The 22,909-nt window shown below is 35.5% G+C and overlaps 1 protein-coding gene across 2 annotated transcripts in view; it reads right to left on the reverse strand.

Moving 5' to 3' along the window:
* Positions 1–483: 483 nt before the first annotated feature.
* The window catches only part of FEZ2 (fasciculation and elongation protein zeta 2), a 29,731-nt gene continuing 7,305 nt past the window's right edge, over positions 484–22,909 (reverse strand). Inside the window, exons 5-9 of one of the 2 annotated variants that reach the window (XM_087776697.1) lie at positions 19,618–19,886; positions 16,767–16,847; positions 11,662–11,737; positions 9,356–9,421; positions 484–2,618 (exon numbers count right to left, since the gene is read on the reverse strand). In XM_087776697.1, coding sequence (XP_087632823.1) covers positions 2,602–2,618; positions 9,356–9,421; positions 11,662–11,737; positions 16,767–16,847; positions 19,618–19,886 — 509 coding nt within the window. In that variant the 3' untranslated portion in view covers positions 484–2,601. The remainder of the gene's footprint in view (positions 2,619–9,355; positions 9,422–11,661; positions 11,738–16,766; positions 16,848–19,617; positions 19,887–22,909) is intronic. The other variant, XM_087776698.1, reaches the window with a different exon arrangement.

Here is a 22,909-nt window from a genome sequence, read left to right on the forward strand (position 1 = left end):
ATAATTCCAGGGCTCTTGACGACCTCTGACATACTGTCCAGACAGTCCCTGACACAAAATGTGACTCCAGCCAGCAAGTGAATACACTTACATCAAATGAAATAGCTGAAACCCAGAAAAAGGGTTGGATTAAAAAAAAAAGGAAAAAAACAAAAAGGAAGAAAAAGGCTATTAAAGCAAGTGACACAAATAACCTAACTTTAAGTTACTTAAAATTCAATGACTTGAAGGAGACTTTGCTTCCAGGACTCTTCATATTAAAAATGGAATGGATTTTGGTAAAGATGTATTTTTACCAAATCCCTTCTAGGTTATTTGTCAGCAGCTGTTCTTGGCTGGCCATTTACAGCTATCAAATGCTAAAACTAAAAAGAATAATGAAATCCAGCTGCCTAAAAGAATGCAAGATTCAATAATGCATCTGGGAAAAAGGATGCATAATAGAGAATATGAAGTACATAGAACTCAGCAGAAAAGCAGATGTGCATGGTTCTTTTTATTCAAATGTTTTGAGATCTTTTTTTTTTATGTACATATATAGGTGTATATATATACAAAATACTTGCCACCTTTGGCAGCTGTTGTTTAATGCCAGGATTCTACACACAAGGTAAACACGTACTTTTTGTAATGAAATCTTGTTTAGTCTGATGAGGGGCATGATATACCCAAGCAGATGCTTAGCTCACTAAAGCTGTTTCTGGTCTTTAGTGTTGAGTTTTCTTCCAAGTTTTACTACTTTTAGTATTTTGTGACTTTAAGTCACCCAAGATTTGCCACCACTAACATCACAAACTTTGTCAAGGTGTTTTTTTTTTTTTTTTAAATTCTTCCCTTAATTTTCTTCTTTTTTGTTCCATCTTGTCACCTCAAGCCTCAAAAGTAGACTGAAACATCTCTGAACAATCTCATTTGGAGACACGGTGTGTCTCACAACATGTGCATCTTTTTTAAAAAAATGAAGCAAAGCAGGGTCAACATCAAGCATTTCTAGAAAAAGCATGCCATAATGAGTTTGTAACACATCAGCTAAAGAAATAAATTCTTCTTGTTAGAGAAGCCACAAATGAAGTAGAATAAACCAACAAAACCAACTTCCTCACATATGACACGCTTATGCAGAAGATCTATTTATTCCTGAGCAGGCTGGCAAGTATCCATTGGTGGTCAAGTGGGGGGAGAGGAGGAGGAAACAATTTTAAGCTGAAAACTTTACCGACCAAAAAAGGCACAAACGACAAAAATATTGAGGCCTTTAGAAAAAAAGAGAAAGCATTATGAGAACTATTTTCAAACCGAATATGTTTTACTGATCAAAATGAGTATTTGGTGACGATGATGAAATTGAGTATTAAATAAATTTCTCTTCAACTAACAAAAAGACTGAAGACTTTAAATGCAAAGAACTGTTTGAAGAAGAGACATGTTTATCTCTTTAGAACCTTATCTCCCAGTGTCTTCACATATACAGTATATAAATCTGTGTGTAGAATCAATAGGAATTCAACCTAGAAAATAGTTCCTTTATTTTTATTAGTATTCCTTATATTTCAATCTAATCTTTAAGACTGGCAAAATTACTTGTGACAAGTATTTAACGTTGAGATTATGGGGTACGTTTCTTTTACAGGATTTGTAAAATACATTCTCATCTGCCTGAATGCAGATACATCATCACAGAGGAGACAGTGCATACAATTTACACAAGAGATTTGTAGTAAAATTTAGAGATACACAACCACCAATGTCTCAAGATAATACTTCGAACCCAGGTGCAAGTTTTTCAAACTGTACATGTATTTTCAAAAAGATATAGCCTTTTAAAATGTTTATATATTGAAGCATTTTCATTAAGATCAAACACTTATTAAAACCAGTAAAATTATAGCAGCAATATGGGAGAATATCTAAGCCACATGAACATGAATAATGAAAATAAAAATGAATATGAAATATTACATTACTTGGATGTTTGTGTTAGATAACAAGGATAAGTAACACACCAATCACTTACGCCAAACCATCAAAGAATCTGGGTTTGTTCACTGTACCAACAATACTGTTGTATAGTTCAATCAAAGCTACCATTTTAAAAGAAGTGTCGAATGCTGACTTCCACCAACACTGTTCTGGAGTGCTTCCTGGAGAACGCACTTGAAGCTTTTATTCCAAGCCCAACTATGATCCTTTTTGCATCTTTGCTATAGGAACTAAGGATGCTTTTAAATATGGATTCCTTAAAACTAGGCTTATTTTATTTACACTATTCAAAGTTTAGTTTTCCTTCCAACAACAAAATGTGCAGGAGGATTTACTACATGCTATACAATGTAAAAATAGACTTTAAAAAGCCAGAACAATGTGAGCAAAACTGTACAATGTTTGTTCCCTGCTCCAGTTCATTGCACTATTAAGTTAAAATGGATGACTTGTCATGCCCAGAAGACTTACTGTAGGATCAGAAAATCCACGCACACACAGAGGAGGTAAATGGATTACTAGTTTAGGTATAGTGCCAAATGAAAAAATACTATGAGTTATATCGATGGAAAGCTTCTCATCACAGGAAGGAGCATGGCTAATTCTGAAAGGCAGCCCTCTTCATGTAGGACACAGTACTGCAAAAGAACCACAAATACATCTTGATAAACATGAGTGAAGTTAGTCTGTATAAAATGTATTGTGTATACTAAAATACTTAAATGCTGAATTCTACCCTATCAGTAACATGGTAAAATCTAGAAACCAATTGAAACTGGCAATTAAGATATCATCCTCTTCTCAAAAGATAATTAAGTGACACAACCCACTATCTTTAACTAATATTACCCAGAAATGAGTTAACTAAAGGTCATGTCTTAAACAGTGCTTTTTGAGGTGTTCTATTAGAAAACAGAACATTGAATAAAAGGTGATGCATGCAGTTATATTTTAAAAATATGCACTGACAATCTCAGATTCTAACTCTACTTTCTAATTCTGGTGCGTGTACTTGAATCACACAGTGCGAAGATAAGACACGTCCTTCACGTGTTTCTCATTCCTGTTTCACATGTAAGACACAAACCTCAGAGCAATCCAGCTTTCAAACCAATGCTAGCACAACACAAAAGCAAATAAAGAAGTCAGGTGTAATAATTAAACAAAAACTTTACAGGCATGAAAATCAATGTTCTTGTTATCAGAAATACTTGCATAATTTAAAAATAGAACAAGGGGTAAATTCTTGCTTTATTAAAAAAAAACCTGTGGGTTTTTTAAGCTTAAAAGACCAGATATGAAATACCAAAGCAAGCTAAAAGATGGAAAATGATTCTGCTTTCATGACATCTACATTCAGAAAAAAGCCTGAAAGAAAATAATACTAGACATACTTCACGCATTTTACTCAGTAATAATGTATAGTATATTATTTTTAGCACTGTATTTTTATGTCACAATTACTGTTTAAGGACAACTGGAAAAGAATACAAAGCTTAGCAATAAATAAATCTCAGAACAGTTTACTGTAAGAATACATCTGATTTCAAATGCATTTATTTCACCTATAAATGCATACATACTTATATATCGTTATATATAACAGTTATGTTTTAAGTATGTCACAATTATTTACATGTGTTCTCGAATTAAGGAAAATGATTTATTCAGTTTGCGTATCATACTGGTAGTATGTTATATTCAAAAATTATCTCAGTACATCAAGTTAAATCTTCCAATTTTGTAAAAACTGGAAGTAAAAACTAATAAACTTGAAATAATGTGTCTAGATGTGATACCAGACAACTTATCCCTAATATTTTGATTCTGTGTACATCTACAGGCTAACATTTCACATATCTCATTGATTTGTTCTCTAAGTAGCTAAATTAAGGAACCCTTGTTTCCAGCAGATTTCCTCAGATATTCCTCCTTACCCCCGTAAAAATAATACTAACTCACTCCCCTTCCCACCATGTCTTCCTCAGCTTCTACTTTAAGTTTACTATGAACTCCATCCCAGCAGGTCCTCCCCATATTGTTCCTCTGTCCTCGTGCCCCCAAACTGATCGGAGCTACTGTAAGTGCATTCACCTGTATGTGAATACATAAAAGCTATCTCGCCAACTGGATGTTGGCTTTTAAAAGCCAACAGCCTTTAGCTCAACAGAAGCAGTGGTTTCAGTCCTCCTCCTACCTAGATGCAGCTCCCTACAGTATTTGTGAAATGCAGTTATTCCCGTAAACCTTCTTTCTGTCTTGTGGGGTTGAAATTGGCAATTGTTCTTTGTGAGGCTGAAGAGACAGACAACACACCTGCACAGAGGCATTTCCTTCAGAAAACAGCCTAAACTTGCATACTTCAAGGATTACAGATGCTACTACTTGTTGCATTATTGTAGTTGGCAAATAAATGATAATGCAGAAAATCATTACATTATACATGCAAGAAGAAAGACTGAGACCTTCTGTAAAAAAAAAAAACCTCAATGGGTATAGTCAATACAAACATGCTTTCATCTAAGGATATGGTACCTATTCTTGTTGCAACATCTAAAAACAATGCAACTCCAAGATATGACAAAAATATCTCCATCTGTGCTCCTTGCTTTACAGCTTAACTTGTACACAAGAAACTTAGCTGCTTACTTGCTTGTGTAGGTCTTTCAATGGAAACAAACACAATGTTTTCAAAGCACATTATATTTGTTAAACCATCAAAAAAGATTGGTAGAAAGATGAGCACAAACAGCATTTAAATACAGTGAGCTTACTAAGCTGCCAGCTTCAGTCCAAAAGTGTGCTTTCTAAGATCAAGAATTTCACAGTGTTGGCTTGATACTTCTTTCCCTGTCAGCAAATGCATTCCCCCACCCTCCTCCAAATCTCAGTTTCTGCTTCATAGAATCACAGAACCATTTAGGTTGGAAAAGACCTTTAAGATTACTGAGTCCAACAGTAAACCTAACACTGCCAAGTCCACCACTAAACCATGTCCCTAAGCACCACATCTACATGTCTTTTAAATACCTCCAGGGATGGGGACTCAACCACTTCCCTGGGCAGCCTGTTCCAACGCTTGACAACCCTTTCAGTGAAGAAATTTTTCCTAATATCCAACCTACACCTCCCCTGGTGCAACTTGAGGCCATTTCCTCTCATCCTATCATTTGTTACTTGGGAAAAGAGACTGACACCCATGATCCCTAGTGATGAAATATAATAACAATATATTAAAAATAGATTCAGAAAAACGTAAGCACAATTGCAAATGCTTATCAATGTCACGTTACCACCTATTTTCATTCTAAACCTATAAAACAGAATATGAATCATATGCTGGTGGGAGAAGAACTACAATACACTTGGAAAGCAAATCATTAAGTCCCTTTCATGATTACTAACTTCAGGATGGAAATGTTCACTGAAAAATAAAAGAAATAAAACCCCACAAAAGGAAAAAAATTCCCTTGAAAATAATTTAGGTTGCATCAAAAGTAAGATGAACAAGAGAAGGTAAGTTACTGCATTGTACAAGACTCTACACAGAATATGTACATAGTCTGGCTTTGGGATACTTACCTTTGAGAAGGTACTCCCTATGGAATAGATCCAGGGAAGAGCTAACTAATCACTGGAAAGAGGGACTTAAGCATGAAGACAAAATGATGGTATTTTTAACATTTTGGGGGACACGAGGGGGGCGGTAGAAATTGGGAAAAGTGAATGCTTTAAAGAAGCAAACATAATTTCAAAACTAATAGCCCTATTCAGAAATGCATATGGAGTTTTCTTTTTTCCTAACATGAAATGCACTGAGTTGTATTGGACTAATTCACTTTATTATACTGCATTTGCACATCCCATGTTCTGAGGATTTCTACTTCCACCGTTTCAGAAGCATTATCTGGTTATGAAAAAAAGTGCAAGAATGATCCATGACCTCCACAGAAGGTCAACAGCAGATCTGGTTGCAGAACTCTCCTTCAAGTTCCAGTCCCATGCTCCAGCTCTTGGCCAAACTGCCTTGCCGAAACAAATTTACTCAATCATTATTAAATGAAGATATCAAGTATTAGATGACACACAGGGAGGGGGTCTGTGTGTGTCTTCTTACATGATCCAAATTTAGTCTTTCACAAATTTCAGAATTATTTTGGCATTTAGTCCAAGATATTAAAGATGGTGACACTTCTATGAAACACCATGAAATTCAGAGAAAATATAAACTTATTTCACTGTCTTTTTATCAGAACATCAGTGAATTTGGCAAGATTTCTTGTTAAATCAACACTTACTGCTCAGTCTTACGGTTCCATTAACCTTTCCAGGTTCACAGCATTCTTCTATTTGCCCCATTATGTTATGCCAACAATACTATGGCAATTGTTAGAATCACTTTTTTCCTGGTATTTACTGCAGCTCTTGATTCTAAACAACCTAAGTAACTTTTCAACAGTAACGAACAATATCTGGGCAAGTGTATTACTAATTCTGTGGACAGCCATAACACCTACGTAAGACTAGCATGTTCTAATTTTTCAAACACCATAGAATAAAAAGACAGTGTGTCTTTAAAAAAAATTAAGAACTTACTTGTAAGATTTTTTTTCTTTGCTGTATAAAATGGAATATAGAGCTAGAAAGAAAGTTTTACCTGTGCTGACAAATGCCACACTAACCGATTTCCCATAAAGCTACACATATCCTATTGTCACATAATTTACCGCCTGCTCTTTTGTTGCAAGATTGGAAAAAATGATCCTCAAAGGAACGAGAAGTTAACAGATTTTAACAGAACTAAGTATCTTTGGTGATATAATTGACACATTTCAAAATGTCATTTCTTGACTAAAGCTTAATAAAAAGAAATGGAATCCACTCAGTCTAAGACAATAGCTGTATCATAGAGCAAACAAATGTAAAATGAACACAGCTACCACTACACCACAGGGATTATTATTACTGGGTCCAGAACTTGTTATCCTCCTGTTTCTTTTGGAAAACGAATTCAAACCCCTAAATCCTCATAATCATTTTCGCCTTGCCAAGACATTTTTAATCCTTCTAGTGAAGAGAGCATACTCTTTAAAAAGTAGGTCACTCCTTTTATTTTGAAATTCAGGGAGTAGGTTGGAACTTCAGGTACAAAAGCTGCGCTGAAAGTTGCTTCAAGTGATTGTTTAGAATCATCTCATCTCCCTTTAACAAGCTTTAAAAATAATTTTCAGACAATAGACGGGTGGCTGGGAGTATTTTGTGCCATGTATGAAGCCTCAGTGAGGCTTCAGGCCAGAAGTTTTAGTGGCAGAAAAAGAAGAGAAACAGATTACATCTTCAGCAACAACTGGAAGTCTTTGCCTGTTCCACAGGATAAATCTACATTATAATGTAACACTGTCAGCCGAGCTATAAATATTTAACATAATCTAAACAGAGCAACATGAAGCTTAATTAAGGCTACATTGAAAAGAAGCGTAACATTCTGTGCTCATTAGCTTGTACGACTGCTTGCCGTTGTGCAAACAAACCCACAGAAGAGCGAGAAGTTTATTTCTGTTCAGTAATGAAATCATGGCAGTGGAGGGGAAATCACCTTTTCCCTTCAGTATGAGTGATGCGAGTGAGTGATTACTTTTCATACTCCAATCATTTGTGTTTTGCAATTTAGAGAGACAATGGTGCTTGGATAGGAAGACCTGTTTGATCCAACACATTAAATGTGAGCACGATGTTTTTGTAATTGTTGCATCTAGCTAGTAGAACATCCTTGGTGATTTTAAAGTCACGAGCATGCAGAGGCAGAGGTAGGAGGGAACCTCAGTATCAAGCTTCCTAGATCATCCTGTCATATGTTCAGCTAATCTACTTTTATAAGCCTTCTATGCAGAAGATTTCTCTGTTTCCCTAGGCAGCCAGTTTCTTCTCAGTATGCTAGTAATCTGAAAGCTTTTCTGGACAGCTGCATCTAAAAATAAGAGCAGACACTGTGAAGAGCACTATTCATTCCAATCAGTTTCTACCAGACATATTATGATGAAAAGCAAACAGGTTTAATTATTGACAACATTTCATCCTCTTCGGTCAAAGATTCTGCTTCACAAAACTAAAGTTTAGTGCCATCACCATGAAAAAAACCTTGGTCTTTAGCCTAAATGGCTCTCAGCTCATAAGCAAATACATCTGTCTAATACAAGAAGGATTTTCAGAAAGGGTAAGCAAACAATGGAGCAATCAAAGGAATCAACTGAAAGGATCTCTGCATTCTTATTGTATGTGGTAGTTCTAAACCCTACATGAAACTTAGAAATGAGCCTCTTCCAAGAGGAAGTCTGCCAAGAGCTTCTAGAATAGTGCATGGCTCTCCTTTCAGATTTTCTGAAGCAACAGCACACTAAATTTCATCCACAACTTTAACCTGAAAGTACTTTCAAATTTCTGTGAGATAAGAGTGATTAGAAGCCTGTGTAAGACATACAAAAACCTTTAAAAACATATGGAGGGAATTAAGTCAAAGGATTGTATTTGAAAAAAACAGTAAGACTTGGAAAGCATGGTACCAAAAGAAGATAAAAACTTTGCAGCATATGAACACAAAGCAGAACATAATATACATTAGGGTGGCAAATAAAAAGGCATCCATCATCCTTTTATACATCCGTTTGTTCAGATCTTGGGAGTTTGATGCATGTGCTAAGTTTTAAACACTAAAGAAGATGGTACCATTTGTATGTCAAGAATTAAGTTAGAACATAAGCATTAATAAGATCTAGGCAAAAATGAAGTCAGAAGAAAAATGTTTAAAAGTAATTTAATGACCTGGAAATTACCTGGAACAACTCCTTAAAGCTAAAGTAAGCAGTCATTTTCAATGTCTGACATTCTATTAATATAATCAATGTACAAGACTAGAAAAATGAATGATTAGTACACAAACCTTTTAAGTAAAATGTGAAGAAGGTATAACAAGTAAATGTAAAAGGCAACACTTAAAATCAAGCTATAAGCACTTTATCCAGCAAATCCGTGATTACTATAGGCGGTTTGAATTCCGATTCTGAAAAACCTGTACAACACAAGTTTTTAACTATACCCATTTAATTTTGTAAGCCAGACTACTCTGCTGCTGCTGCTGTCCTTCAGCTAGTTGAATATACACCACATACTTTACTATATTATACCATCACAAACAAAATAAACACGTTTTATTTATGCACTATATGCTCAGAAACCTTGGACAAAATAAAAGAGAATATAAATGAGAGCTGTATTTGATAGAAGGGCAACATAATTCATGAATGCTGTAGGACTACTCTTTTCAAAAGAAACCTTGTTGTAACATTAAGTTAAAATCCCAGCTAAGAAACATACTCACCCTTTAAAATATAGTCTGTTAACAAGCTTGGCACTTTCTCGCTATCCTCTTTCATGGCATGGAGGACTGAAATATGAAAAAAAAAATCAGATATTTAGTCATAAAGACAACACTCTCAAAAGAAATACCATGAAGCCGTTTCAACTACTCATAGGGATACTACTACCACAGTAGTAAGAAAACTCTTAACTGGAATATGAGAAGATATGATGAGAGACATCGTATCTCCACCTTTCACTTGCGTAATTCTCACTGAATATCACAGCAGATGGATGCAAGAGACCCATTTCATGTGGTTAATTACTACAGTAAAATGTCACCAGTCATAACAACAAAAAAAAGCACCTCTTAACTATAAAAAAATCCCTTCAAAAGAAAGTCACGACATCCAAACCTAAAATATGCTAACAACTGCTGCGGGGTTGGAAATCTCAGGTAAAAAAGTATGCTCCATTACTTAATTTATTTGCTTGATCTTCGTCCTGAATCACGGAATAATGACAATTTTCTGGAGAAAAACTGCTGTGAATGATTTGATGAAAATGTTGGTTGTTTTTTTTCCCCTGAAATGGTGAACGTTACCAACTGTAGCTTAGAAAAATCTTAAATAGATGATTGAATTTGGCATTAACTTAGAATAATGCCAAAATGCCATTCCTGTGACTTATATCAAACCAAAATTGTCCATCCTTGCATATTTCTGAAGAAGGAAAAACATTTGGACTAGCTCAACTTGACACATACAAGCTTGTCTGTTACTCCATAAACAAAAACAATGACAATCCTTTATGAAGTGCTCTGGACACAACTGAAAGAATCACAAGTACAGAATTATACTGAATAGCAGTTTTTCATAAGCTCCAAATTCCTCATATGAGACTCTGAACTTGAAACATAACAAGTGTTTTATTTCAATTTTTATGTTGAAGAAAGATATTAGTGTTCATAACTACGGAATAATACACAGATTTGAAAGAAATACCAACCAAACAACCCCGAACACCTGCTTTATGGTCTGCCTTAACAACAGCACAGAGAGCGAGTCAGAAACCTCCAACTGAGCCACAGGATCAAGTTCCAGCCAGCCCACAGAAGGCAGTACCGCTAATACTCTTTACAGTGCATTTGTACAAGACATTTTGTTAATAAACTGTCAAACAACGCAAAACATTTTCAGGAGGCTTTAACCTCTCTCTGCTTAAAACTGCATTTTTGAGAATATTTTCAAGTAAAATTTAAATATGGCAAGAGGATAAAATTTCTCTGCAGGAGTAAATATAAAATGAAAAATCCATTTGTCACGGACTAAGTATGAATTATCAGCTAAGGGTGTCTACTGCAGAAAAATAAAAGCAATTTAATTCTTGCTTAAACATTTAATTTACTTCAGAATTCGCACAATACTTATTTTCTCTCTCCAGGAAACAACCAATGAACCTTTTACCATCCCTCAGCCACCTGTGGAATCACAGACCTGTGCTGCTGGAAAGTACCTTAAGGCGTAGTTAGATCCAAAGCCCTGCACTGACATCTGATCAAATACATTGACACACTATCATCTATTTTTAAACTGTTCCTATAAACCTCAATGAAGGAGATGTCAGTGACTCCCAGAGATGCTTTGCTGTATTTAACCACCTTAATAATTATTTTTTTTTAAATACAACATTTTATTTCATGTGAATTAGAATAAAAATCCAGAGGACTTAGAACTTGCAAATAATTTTGAGGATCTAGCCTAAAAAGATGTGAAAAAAGGGGAATTCAAAGCACTGTCAAAACTCTGTTTGGTTTATAGTCCCCAATTATTAAAATTTATTAAGAAGAACAAAAAAAACACCCCACCCAGAGAGAAGCAGGCTATTTTAAAGGCAATCAAGTGCAATCATTAGACAACTACTCATAAGTGTCCCAACCTCCATTCCAATTTTTGAAAGTCATTACAATAACCACAATAAAGCACAGCAAGTTTAAACAAGCAGGGGTATATCAGGTACTATAAGATAGTACTGCCACTTCCATGACATGTGGTATTTCCATAAGGCCCACCTGTTGAAATAATGTGAGAATATTTACTTTCTGATATGTCCAAATTTCTAGCCTTCAGGGTTTCAAAGCGCAGCTAGAAAACAAACATACTGTGAAGGCTCAGAAAACAAGTAAAAACTGGCCAAAATGCATGGTTAAAAATTGTGCAACTTTACATACATGTCATAGGGTAAGGAGGAAGAGAGAACTGTACAATTCATTGGCTTTGAGCAACCACAGTTGGAAATAGAAAGAGGAAAGGAACTTCATATGCTCACTTTTGGTTAACGTCTGAAGATCTTCAACAGACGGGGGTCCATTTTTCTTCTCATAAGGAATGACGGTTGTTAAGTACTGTCAAAGGAAAAAACAGAGTTACCTGACAGTCCTTTCATGCAATTTGTGTTGCTTGCATTTTATTTTGCAAAAAATTGTAGCAATTGAAATTGCTAGCCACAAATAAAAGCTTTTCAAAAGATCATATTTTACAAGAGATTAAGATTCTACCTCTCCGATCCCAGAGCTTTTATCACAGAAGCCAGCTTTTTTTTTTTCAAATGATGTGAACATCACTTTAAAAGTCATGCAGCTAAACATTAGAAAAAAGTATTTAAAAAATTGGAGCTGTTTACAGTAAAAAGTTTCTCCATTAGGTTTCTTCCTCAGAGCTACCAATAGTAAAATCTTTCCTCTCCTCCCTCCAGAAGTCAACCAGAAGTCCTTTACGTATTTAAAGTACTTCTTACAATGAAATTAAAGCTGGAAGAACAACTTTCCCACCACCTCCCCTCAAACAACACTATAAATGCAGATGAACAATTTTCACACTTGCTCTTAAAAAAAAAGTAAGTACAAATATCACGTGAGTGTTGCAAGTTGTATCAAAAATGAGAAAGTAATTCTTTCTTTCCGGTAAGTATATTAAAAAAAAAAAAAATCTTCCCAGGTAAATATTGATGTTGCCTTCAAATCATTTGGGAAACGGATAACAGTCAGCTTTTTAAAGGATTCCAGAGCACAACTGATACAGGCTGTGGGGGCACAAGAAGTAATGCGTTCAGGTTTGTACAAGTGTGCTAACAAGTTGTTTTGGTTTTTTTTTCGGGGGGGGGGGAATCTTCAAACTCAGCATATGTTGTGTTTGAACAGCCTCAAATAAAGCCACAGTATTTGCCCAGTGACTGCATAACTCTTACTAAGAATGTGAAACATTACAAGGATTTTGACAGATCAAAGAGCATTGCCCAGTCCCAGCTCTGAAGGTGATCTATAGTCCTCTGCACAAAGAAAATTAGACTGCCATACAGTTAGGTGAAAATGAAAACAGACAACTTTCACCTTCTCACCCTATACACTTCCAGCCAAAAGGTACAAAGCAAGCCTAATTAAACATGAGAGCCCACCATCTGGATTTTGATTTCAATTTTCAGTTTTAAGAGTCAAGTATGCTAACAGATTGTTTCAAACGAACTCCACTTTTGTTCTGTTTCCTCTTTTCTGAAATCTTTCCTTCTTATCAGCTTTAAAAAACAAAACAACAACAAAAAAACCCCACAAAACAAAACCACCAAACAAAACCCAAAAAACCCAAACCAAAAATTTTCTTAAATCTTTCAGGATTTTCCTACCTGGAGTGCAACCAAGATTTATTTTCAAACTCTTGAAGCAACGTTGTTGCTCTAAGACTTTTATTAAATGCATTTAGGCCACATCTTACTTTGCAGCCTATATGAATGCATATTCTTCTTAAAGAGCTCAGCATTTCAAAAGTACTGAAATTGCTGGAATTTCCTGCAATCTCCCTCAATTTAACAGGAACTTTATTCTGGGTTAACAGCTACAAGGTAGTAGGCAAAGCAGCCCTCTGGCTCTCATTCAACTTGAGAGATATGCAGTTCTCCACGTCACAATCCGAAAACATGTTATATACAAGGTCTCCTCCTCTCCTAGTAGCAGCACTTCAAGAGCCAAGTGTAACCCAGACTCTGGTGAAGAGGTTCACTTTGCAGAAGGAGATTTAGTGCTGCCAAACGCAGCTATAACGGTTGCCATGTTTAGAGCGGGCTCATGCACCTCCTGCCCAACCGTAACCTCTGCCTAAAAGCCAGACAGACTCAATTCTGTGTAACTCAAGGGAACTTACTGTACGGAATGTACTGACACCTCACCAAGACTTTATGCAAACACGCTTTCCTCCCACCCTATTCCCTTTGCATTTTCTCACATCCATTTAGCACAGCAGAGGGAAGCATGCAACGCTGCTTAGGAAACGGTCGGTTTTCAGTTTCTTTTCCAGCAGATGTAACCAACAGGTATCATTAGAGATCTGCACTCTTAAAAAAAATTACCGGACTCAATAGCTAGATATAAGGCTGTTAAAATCTGCAAATGTCAGAGATGAAAGTAGATCTACCAACTCAGAACTCAGATCCTGGGCAGTCATTTCCAGCCTTCAGAACTAAGCGGCATTCTACCCTTTACCTAGACAATCAATTACCAGGACGTGTTTCACTGGAGCAAATACAAATATTCCCTGTTCTGCTTCTGCTGTAAACTCCACCTTCCCATTTTCCTCTCTAACAGTAATAATAATAATAATAGTAATAATAATAATAATAACAATAACAACAATAATAACAACAATAATAATTTCTTTCTTAGTTTCCAGAAGTCATCTTTTCTCATCAATACTTTGCTGCTGCCACAGTAAGTCTCTATAATAGCACCATAAAAACTAATTCCCTGAATTGCTGGGTGAAGGATAACCTATTATGAAAAGGAAGAAAAAAAAAACAAACAACCTGAAGTGTAGCTTACTGACAGGCCCGACTGTTAAGTCTACTGTGACCTCTAAATTTTTGAAGCAGATTTGGCAATATGACAAGCAGCAATTCCCACTGCAATTTGTAATCACCCATAAAAACTGTTCAATATGCCTAAAAATCAAAATTAAGATGACTATCTTGAATTTTCTTCTGGAAATACGATCACAGAAAGAGCTACCAACATTTCAATGGCTTTTATGCAGTTGGTGGTGTTTTTTCCAACTGCATTATCAGATGGGAACGGGTAGTTCCCACTGGAAGTTTCTCTTTATACACTGAAAAATCCCAAGTAATTTTCACTTATGTCTCAAACACACACACACAAAGAAGGACTACAATTTTAAAAAGGGAAGTACTCAATATCAGAGTAATACTAACCAGAAAAGAGTAAAGATGGTAAATACCATTAAAATTAAAGACTGAAAAGAGTTCTGAAATAACTGTACAAACTTGTCATAAACTTTATGCTGTCTTTATATGTATGAACTTCTACACAAAAAAATTGTCTGTCCTTGTATTTTTTTTTGGAGCACAACTCCAGACTGGTAACTAACTCTTCCCTGCTAGCAGAAAACACCTGAACACGAGTTTAGAATGACAATACACCCTGAAAACACACTCAAATATTCCGAGAGCAGCACTAAGCAACGAAGCATCTGATGCTTTTTTTACTTTGCCACTTGCTGCAATAAGCTGACACCAATATTTTAAAAGCAGGGCCAGGGTTTAGTAATGTGACAAAAACCAACCAACCAAACAAAAAACCCCCCAAAAACCCAAATGCCATAGAAAAATGAATTTCCAGGACTAAATCAGAAAAGAGCTGGTATCTTTCCTACCTTTCTTCCCTATTTTTCATTTTAAGTTCTTGTTATTTCCATGATTGGCTTTAGGATACAGGAAGGGAAAAAAAAAAACCAAACAACCCATAACCCTGCTAACAAGGATATAGTATAAGATAAATCATGGGAAAAGTTATGATCAACATGTAAAACAACATTAAACTAACTCAAAAAATGACTGGAAGAGTTATCCAATCAGTGTTATTGTTAATACATGACTATGCTACTTATGTCTAGAAAATTAGGAGGCAGTCAAAGAAGAAAAGGTGTATTTGAATAGAGACATGCATATAAAAAGTCTTTTAACCAAAAGTAAGAGGGGCTGGCATAGCTAAATATGTTCACTTTATGAAAATATATGATATTTAAAATAGCTAAATATACAGGTAAACAGCTGTAATTTATTATTAAATGGTAAAGACAGCAAAGAAAAAAACAAACCAAACCAAAACCAGTACAGCTATTACTTTACCAGTGTTGAGATAATGTAGAGTGATAAAAACACTGTTAGGTAAATTCTATGCATGTATTCAAGATCCCCAAAGCTGCGGACAAATAGCTGGATCTATGCATTCATGAACTCTCATACATAAACCTTGCTTGAGACAGAGGGTAAGTCCATGATTTCTAACCTCATGATTCAGGAATGACTTGAGAGGAGTTGTTTTATCTCCTGCACTCCTCTGCAGGATACTCCAGTCATCTTCCAGACAAAAACCTAATCAGCCATGACTTCTAAATTACTAGGCAGTTTATTGCCTCAATGGACTTCTCACCAGGGGGGAAAAATAATAATAATAAAAAAAAATCTAATGCACTTCTCTGACACAACTGCATAAACTATAATGGGTGGGTATGCGTTAAATAACATGAAATACCAATCTTTTGTAATGTGTGCCAAAAGCCTAAACAATAGCATAAGCATTAGCACTTTACCAAAATATAGAATGCATTTAATAAAATACATACTACAGTTCTGAAACAAACAATTAAGTATTACTAAGAAATAAAGCATAAGAATCTTGCTTCTTAGGTATATATGTAACATCTACAGTGACACCCACTAAAGCTGGGTCTCTGTGCTGTATATTTCAACATTTAAATAGCCAGTGAAAAGACACAAACTTGCCTATGGCTTATGTATTTTATATCAGTAATCTGCATTGCACACATTTGGCTGCTTTTAACATCATGCAGTTTTCAAAGGCAAAAAGACATACAATAGAGTCCATGCATTTTCCAGATGCTACTCTGTTTTTAGATATATCAGCTCTGGACATTTGAAGAAAAAAAAAACCAAAAAAACCAAAACCTTTTTTCAGTTGTAGATACTACCCAAGTCCTTAATGCTGAAGGCTGCAATGTTGTGTCTAACCTGATACATATTCTTCAATTGGATATTAGATTTTTACAGACATGCAATGTATTTGAAGCATGCATTATGCCAAAACAGACTTCTAGTCTGCGGTAAGAAATAAGGGTTATTATTTCAGTGCATCAGGATATCAAGTCCTGACTGCCTTGAGCGGTTGAGGAGAGAAAGAGACTGTAGGCTGATCAGAGTTCTGAGGCAGGGAAAGAGTACAGATTCCAACATTTCTGTCCTATTTTTTCCTGTCTCAGCATTTATCTTCAACAACTGTCAATTTTCAAGGTCTCAACTCCTACCGAAAGTGCAGGCAAAGAATGAGGAAAAGAGAGAAGATAGCCCAGCACCTGTTTCTCTCCACCCGAGTTTCCAAACGTGTGGCGGAAGCCATTCTGTATGACATTTGAGATCCCTTCCATGCTGAAGCGCTAAAAGTAGTGAAAACATAGCAGAAAGAAAAAAAAGGGACAGAGAAAAGTTCAGAAGACTATTAATCAGCATTTATCAAGACTATAAAAGATGAATGACAAAGACAAGCTGTAAGATGTATTTCAGCACATTTCTATCTTTTCATTCACTTACTTAATTTTTATAATTAAAAAGCAAACCTTATAATGGCAGTTAAGCAGCATATCTACATCAAAATTTAATCAAACAAAATCGTCACACTGCAGACCCAGTAACTGAGTCTTGCCTTTTAAGGCTGCTTCATTTTGAAATGTAAAAAATAGTATTTTTGAAAGTTTAGTTCACAGTACAATCTCCTTTAAAATTCGTGTTTGAGCAATATGCTTTTAGAGACACTGCTGATATCAATTTTTCAGATTTTAAGAACCTACTAGAAACACTGTTCAGAGGTAGTCATTTTCAGCTCTACCTCTTTAAAACATTTTATGCTTTCATGCTTCCTTTTCCACAACTGAAGCAACAATCAGTATTCCCCATTTTTTGCAATATGATAAAATATACACAATTAGTTGATAAGGCACTCATATTCATTTCAAGCTCCATTACATGAAATCATGGAATCCAAGTAAAGAAAAAATAATATATAATTCAACCACAGTTTTTTTCTTGAACTTTGTAATCCTTTTTGCTGAAGAAGAGAGTAAAAAAAGAAAAAAAAACCAAACAATTTTGATGTTTAGCATGAGATATAAAAATCAGCAACTGACAAGAACATAAAAAGAAGAAATTGTCAAGTTGCTGACACAGGGCAAGATGATGCGCACACCTCAGCATGCTTACCTGAACATATTTATTGATGGGAGGGGGAATAAAATGTGCTGGAATACAGTATTCATCTGCTTTGTAAAGGACAACGAGGTCAGTAAATAGACATAGAAATTGCCAAAGCCATCTTAAGTCTTTTAAGATATCCTGCTGAAAGGAACTGGTATCTTCAAGCCCTGACTATTTTTAATTACTCCCCAGTTTGCCCTTGTGAGAGAGGGAAAAGTTTTAGAAGTCTAAGAAAGTGATTTACCCAAAGACTGCATCAAGGACAAAGAATTAAAACCTCTATTTATTAAAAATTCAATTATAGTATCATCTAGAGGAGAACTGATTTTCTTAAAAGTATGAAAATTTAACCCTACTTCCAAGCTTTGTATTTAAATGAGACTTCATTAAAGTTTTAGCTAATAAAGTTATTAATTTATACATTATTTATTAACAAACTCACTCTTCACAAAGTTACTTGAACATACTATCTGTATCCACATTCTCAGTACTTCCTTAAAAAAAAAGAAAAAAAGGAAAAAAAAAAAAAGGAGTGTTGAAGGAAGGAAGCTTGTGCCTCTTTCTGGGAGAAGGCTCTTAAATCTGTACTTGGTGATAGTGAAAGCTATTTTCAAAAGAACCACACATACGCAGCCTGCAGTCTTACTTGGGAGCTAGTTTGTCCAATCCCTCTCAGAAAGCAATCTGACACATGCTTATTTTGAAGCAACCAAATATGAAAACGTCTTATATTAGGACCACATACAGTTATACTTGAAAGCATCATTCAAGTCTCTCAACTTGAAACCAACCAGAACAGCTTGTGAATCACTTGACACAAGTTTCAAAACCACGTAATTATTTTTCTTTCTAGTTAGAATACCACTTTTTGTTTTTCCATGACTGAGAACCAAAAAGGAGTACGTTTGAACTTTTCACTGTGCTATTGCAAAGGGAGGACAATTTTGTATTGTTTTCCAGACGTATACTTAAGAGTTCCATTAAAACTTAGCTACGGACACAAACACTTTTCATTAGACGGACAAGATCAGAACTCCATTTGCATTATATCACAGGTATCTTATTCTTCTGAGTTTAGAATTAGATTTTGAAGAATTCATGTTTCATTACAAATGTTTATTCCTTATGTTTGAAAACCAAATCCAAAAACCTTCTATGTTAAACTCAGGCATTCTTTCTGGGACTTAGCCAAGATCTACAATACATTAATCACACGTTCCACATCCTATGCGAGACACTAAGAAATTCTAACATTAATATCCCATTTAAGTAACTTAAAATTATACTAGACAGATAAGAAAGAAAAAAATCGCATTGACAAGATAATAATCTTATTTCCTTCATTCTCTGCCTCCTATTATTCAAGCTCTGTTTGAAAGACATTTTTCCTTTTGTTACTGTGTTCTGTAAAGGATGAACCGAATGATCTCCTTCCTGTACACCTGCACTACACTTTGGCCTCACCCCTGTCTCTCGCTGGACGTAGTAACTCTGACACAGGTTTCAAGAGATCCAGGGTAAGACTTTAACTTTTTTCCTACCTAAAACCCAACATGATCAATAAATATCTACACAACTACACCAACAATAACACCGAACTACCTGCAAGACTAGCAGTAGTACACACATACTAAAAGTCACACAGATAAATCAGTTTGCCTACTGACAATAGAACACACAGCAGTACATCCAAAGACAGTATTTTTTGCAAGAAAGGTATGCTGATTCCAGGCTAATTTGCAAACAATAAAAAAATCTTTTTTGAGTATAAGAAGAGTAAAATGTTATATGACCTTGTGAAAAAAATGTCAATAGGAAATGCCTAAGCCTTGTCTTTGAATGAAGGCATGGGAGCAGGTGTGCCAGGTATCTTGATATAATGTAGGACTACTACTTCCCATAGGGAAAAAACAAAAAATATTTTGAATGTATAAATGGTTACAAAAATTTTCTTACTGTTCCAGGCATATGACCTCTCTCTTGTTTGCCATTCTGAGGACTACCATTTTTCAGCTTCTTTTTCTTCTTTGCCGTTTCTTTGTGTTCTCTCTGTTTGTTTTGTACTTCGATGAGGACAGAAATGAAGCTGTTTTTCACTTCCTTCTCAAACTCCAACTCATCTCGTAGAGCCAATTGCTGTACCAGTTCCTCAGAATAATCCTTAATAGCAGTCTCAATTTCTTCTAGCAGTTCATTTAACTCAGCAACAGACAATCGTTTTACTCCTAGAAATAGTTCATATAAAAAGTAATCTGTCAAGATTTCAAGCGTGAGAATACTTGTAATTACAAGAAAAAAGTACTTAAATTTTTCAAAACAAAAAATTAAATTCTAAAACTACACAGAACAAAACAATATTCCTAAAAGAATAAACACATCGCAGAGGCAACTAGATTAGCAACAAGAAGATGGTTAAACTTTCTTATTATTTCCAAGAAATCTGAGATAATCTGCAAATATGAAGATCATGTTGTAGTTAAGGAAGCTGAAGTAAGCACTAAACTTCTAATACTCACACCTCTGTTAACTATTACTTTCCACGTACAGTTGCTGTTCAAAGTAAAAGGTCTTCATATTTTCTGATGCAAGAATCAACACTTTGGCATTTCTGGAAACCTTGGATTTTTCACCTACAGTAATACAGAAACTATACTCTATGAGCGAGGGAATCTTCTTGGGGATATTGCTATGGTATGCATGCATATTAGTAAAAGCTTGCACCAAGCTCTTATGACAGTATTTTTAGATGCATTTAGTAGAAAAAACAACAAAATACTCCAAATTTTCTCTGTCTGGCGATTGTAGTCAAAAGCATCGCCTTGTATTGCCTGAAACAAAGACCTAGATTAAAATTAGCTGACAGGCTCATTCAAATAAAAAATAAGCATTAATGGTTTTGAGAAAGCATGAGACTGAATTGGCCAACGCTAAATCAGAAGCCTGTAAAATGTCCGTTTGGAAACAAAAAAACCTTCCAGGTTTGCATTTTAAAGGTACTATTGGGTCACGTGTTACAGAGAGTGAAATTATGACCAAGAATGTTCTGAAGCTTGCTTAGGTTAAAAGTGAGCATGTTCTTTGAGGACTGCTTTCCATTCCCAATTAAGTCTGACACACCTAGGAAGCTAAGTCCCAGCAGTTGCTATGTCAAAGAACATGGTTTTCATTGGCATTTGAGAAACAGCTAGTCCTGCTTACACTGAAGGGTACAATCTGTTTAAAGATACTGCATAGATGTTCATAATTATTTGGTTACATTGAATTAGTCTAGTAAATGCCATGTCTAAAAAAATTGTTATAAGGGAAAGTGCCTACGGACAAGTGTCAAAAAATACAAATAAGGCTACGAACTATAAAAAAGTATAGCTCTTAGAAGCACCAAAGGTAGTAAGTGAAATGTGATTTTTCTCTCTTAAATTACAGCAGGGAAAACTGATTGCAGAAAGCTCCTTGTCACTTCCTTATTAAAGAAAAAGCAATGAAGCCTGTTAAGGCAATTCTCCAGCAAGCAGCCACAGTTTTTCAGAGTAGCTTAGGCCTTAAACTCTATTCAAAGACTGTAACAGTACCATATGCTTAAGGATCTAATTTTCGAGTAGTTTGAACCATCCATAGGCTATATTGTTGTTTAAACTATTCTAAATATGCTCACAGTCATTGCACATACCACAGCAGGTCTTACCACAGCAAAAACTTCTTGCAAAGTCAACGCTGATTGTCAGCAATAGCAAATAGCAACATCAACTCAAACATTAGCAGGGGAAAGAAAGGTAGATTCAGCGACAAAATTATCTGGTGCTCTGTGGGTGCAAGCCGCAGAACAGGCCTTACAGTCTGTGAAACTGAGTATACTCTGTGGTAAAAATTAATATGAGTAAGTTCCATATGCATTCAGTACAAAGGAGAGTCTAAAAAGCATAGGTTGCAGCACTGCTTTTTTTTTTTTTTGTGAAAGAAGACTAGAGAGCGCACCAGTGAGTCCCAACACTTAAGAACCAGCTTCACAGCCTAAGTAACAATTATTCAAAAAACATAGGTGCAGGTTACCCAGCTGCAATCTTGACTTGTTTATGATAGATCAGTTGTTGTTATCAAAGCCTACAAAAGGGCTACATAGGAACTACTCAGCTGACACAGGTGACTGAAGACAGAGTAATTCAAATGCAGAAGACTACTTGGATTAAATCTTAGATATGTAGGCTAACGGACTCATCTGTGTAACCAAAGCTGTAACTAGTTTTATTTTTGGACTGTCTTAATACATGTCTTTTCCTATCCAAGAAAAAAGTAAATACAAGCTTCAATTTCCTGCTCTCAGACCTAAACATTAACATCTCTGACTTGTCTTATAAAAGCCAGATAGTTTCTAGGAAAAGCCTGCAATAATTTCAGAGAGATGCAGACTAATTCTGAAGCAGCTTCACACACAGAAAAAAGGCAGCAAGAGCTTTTCATAAAATAGTGACCTGAAAGACATGAAAGCAGATTCTGAGAAACTGATGAAGCAAAGTTAAATTATCTGCCAAAGTAACTCAAAGCATTGTTTGGTCAGGGCTAACCTTTAAAACAAAGATGCAACAGACAAGATGAACTCCTGAGGCAAAGCAAAATAAATATGATATGAAATACCAAGTAAGCTTGATTAGCTCCAAACCTAAAGACATATGGGACTGTCAGAAAAGCAGGAAGCCCTGCTGAGCAGGATGCACTTTGCTTTCACATTCCTGAAATTTATGTGTTGAGACATGTTGAGTCCAACCATGAAAATGGGATCTCCTCCATACATCTGAAGTGTAGCAGAAACTGTAAGTCATGTCACAGAAGGTCAGCCAGTTTTCTGAATCTTCTACAGAATTTATATTGCTGACCCAGACTACAGGAAAGAAAGCACCAAACTTTGTAAGAGGGACAAAAGTAGAAGGATCATCTAGCAAATATTCTTTGTGTTCCTATCACCTTCTAGAATTGATTTTGACAAATACGCAGATGAACAAATTTCCATCATGAAACTGATTAACCACATTACATACAATACAACCTACTACAATTAAACTACACATCTAATTTCTCCTTTCCTTTTGTATAGGGAAGAACAGACGATTTCAGTTGAGTAGAAGACAACACAAAGTTGGTTTTTTTTAACTTTTAAGCTTTTTGGAGAGGAATGGAAGGGGAGGAGAGAAAAATATGCAAGTTCCTTATGGGAAAAAAAGGCAACAGTTGCCTTATTTTTGTGTTACTGTATATC

Source organism: Nipponia nippon, unplaced genomic scaffold (genome assembly GCF_047370975.1).
Source record: "Nipponia nippon isolate SJK-2023a ecotype South Korea unplaced genomic scaffold, ASM4737097v1 scaffold_4, whole genome shotgun sequence".
In the NCBI taxonomy this organism is placed as follows: Eukaryota; Metazoa; Chordata; class Aves; order Pelecaniformes; family Threskiornithidae; genus Nipponia; species Nipponia nippon.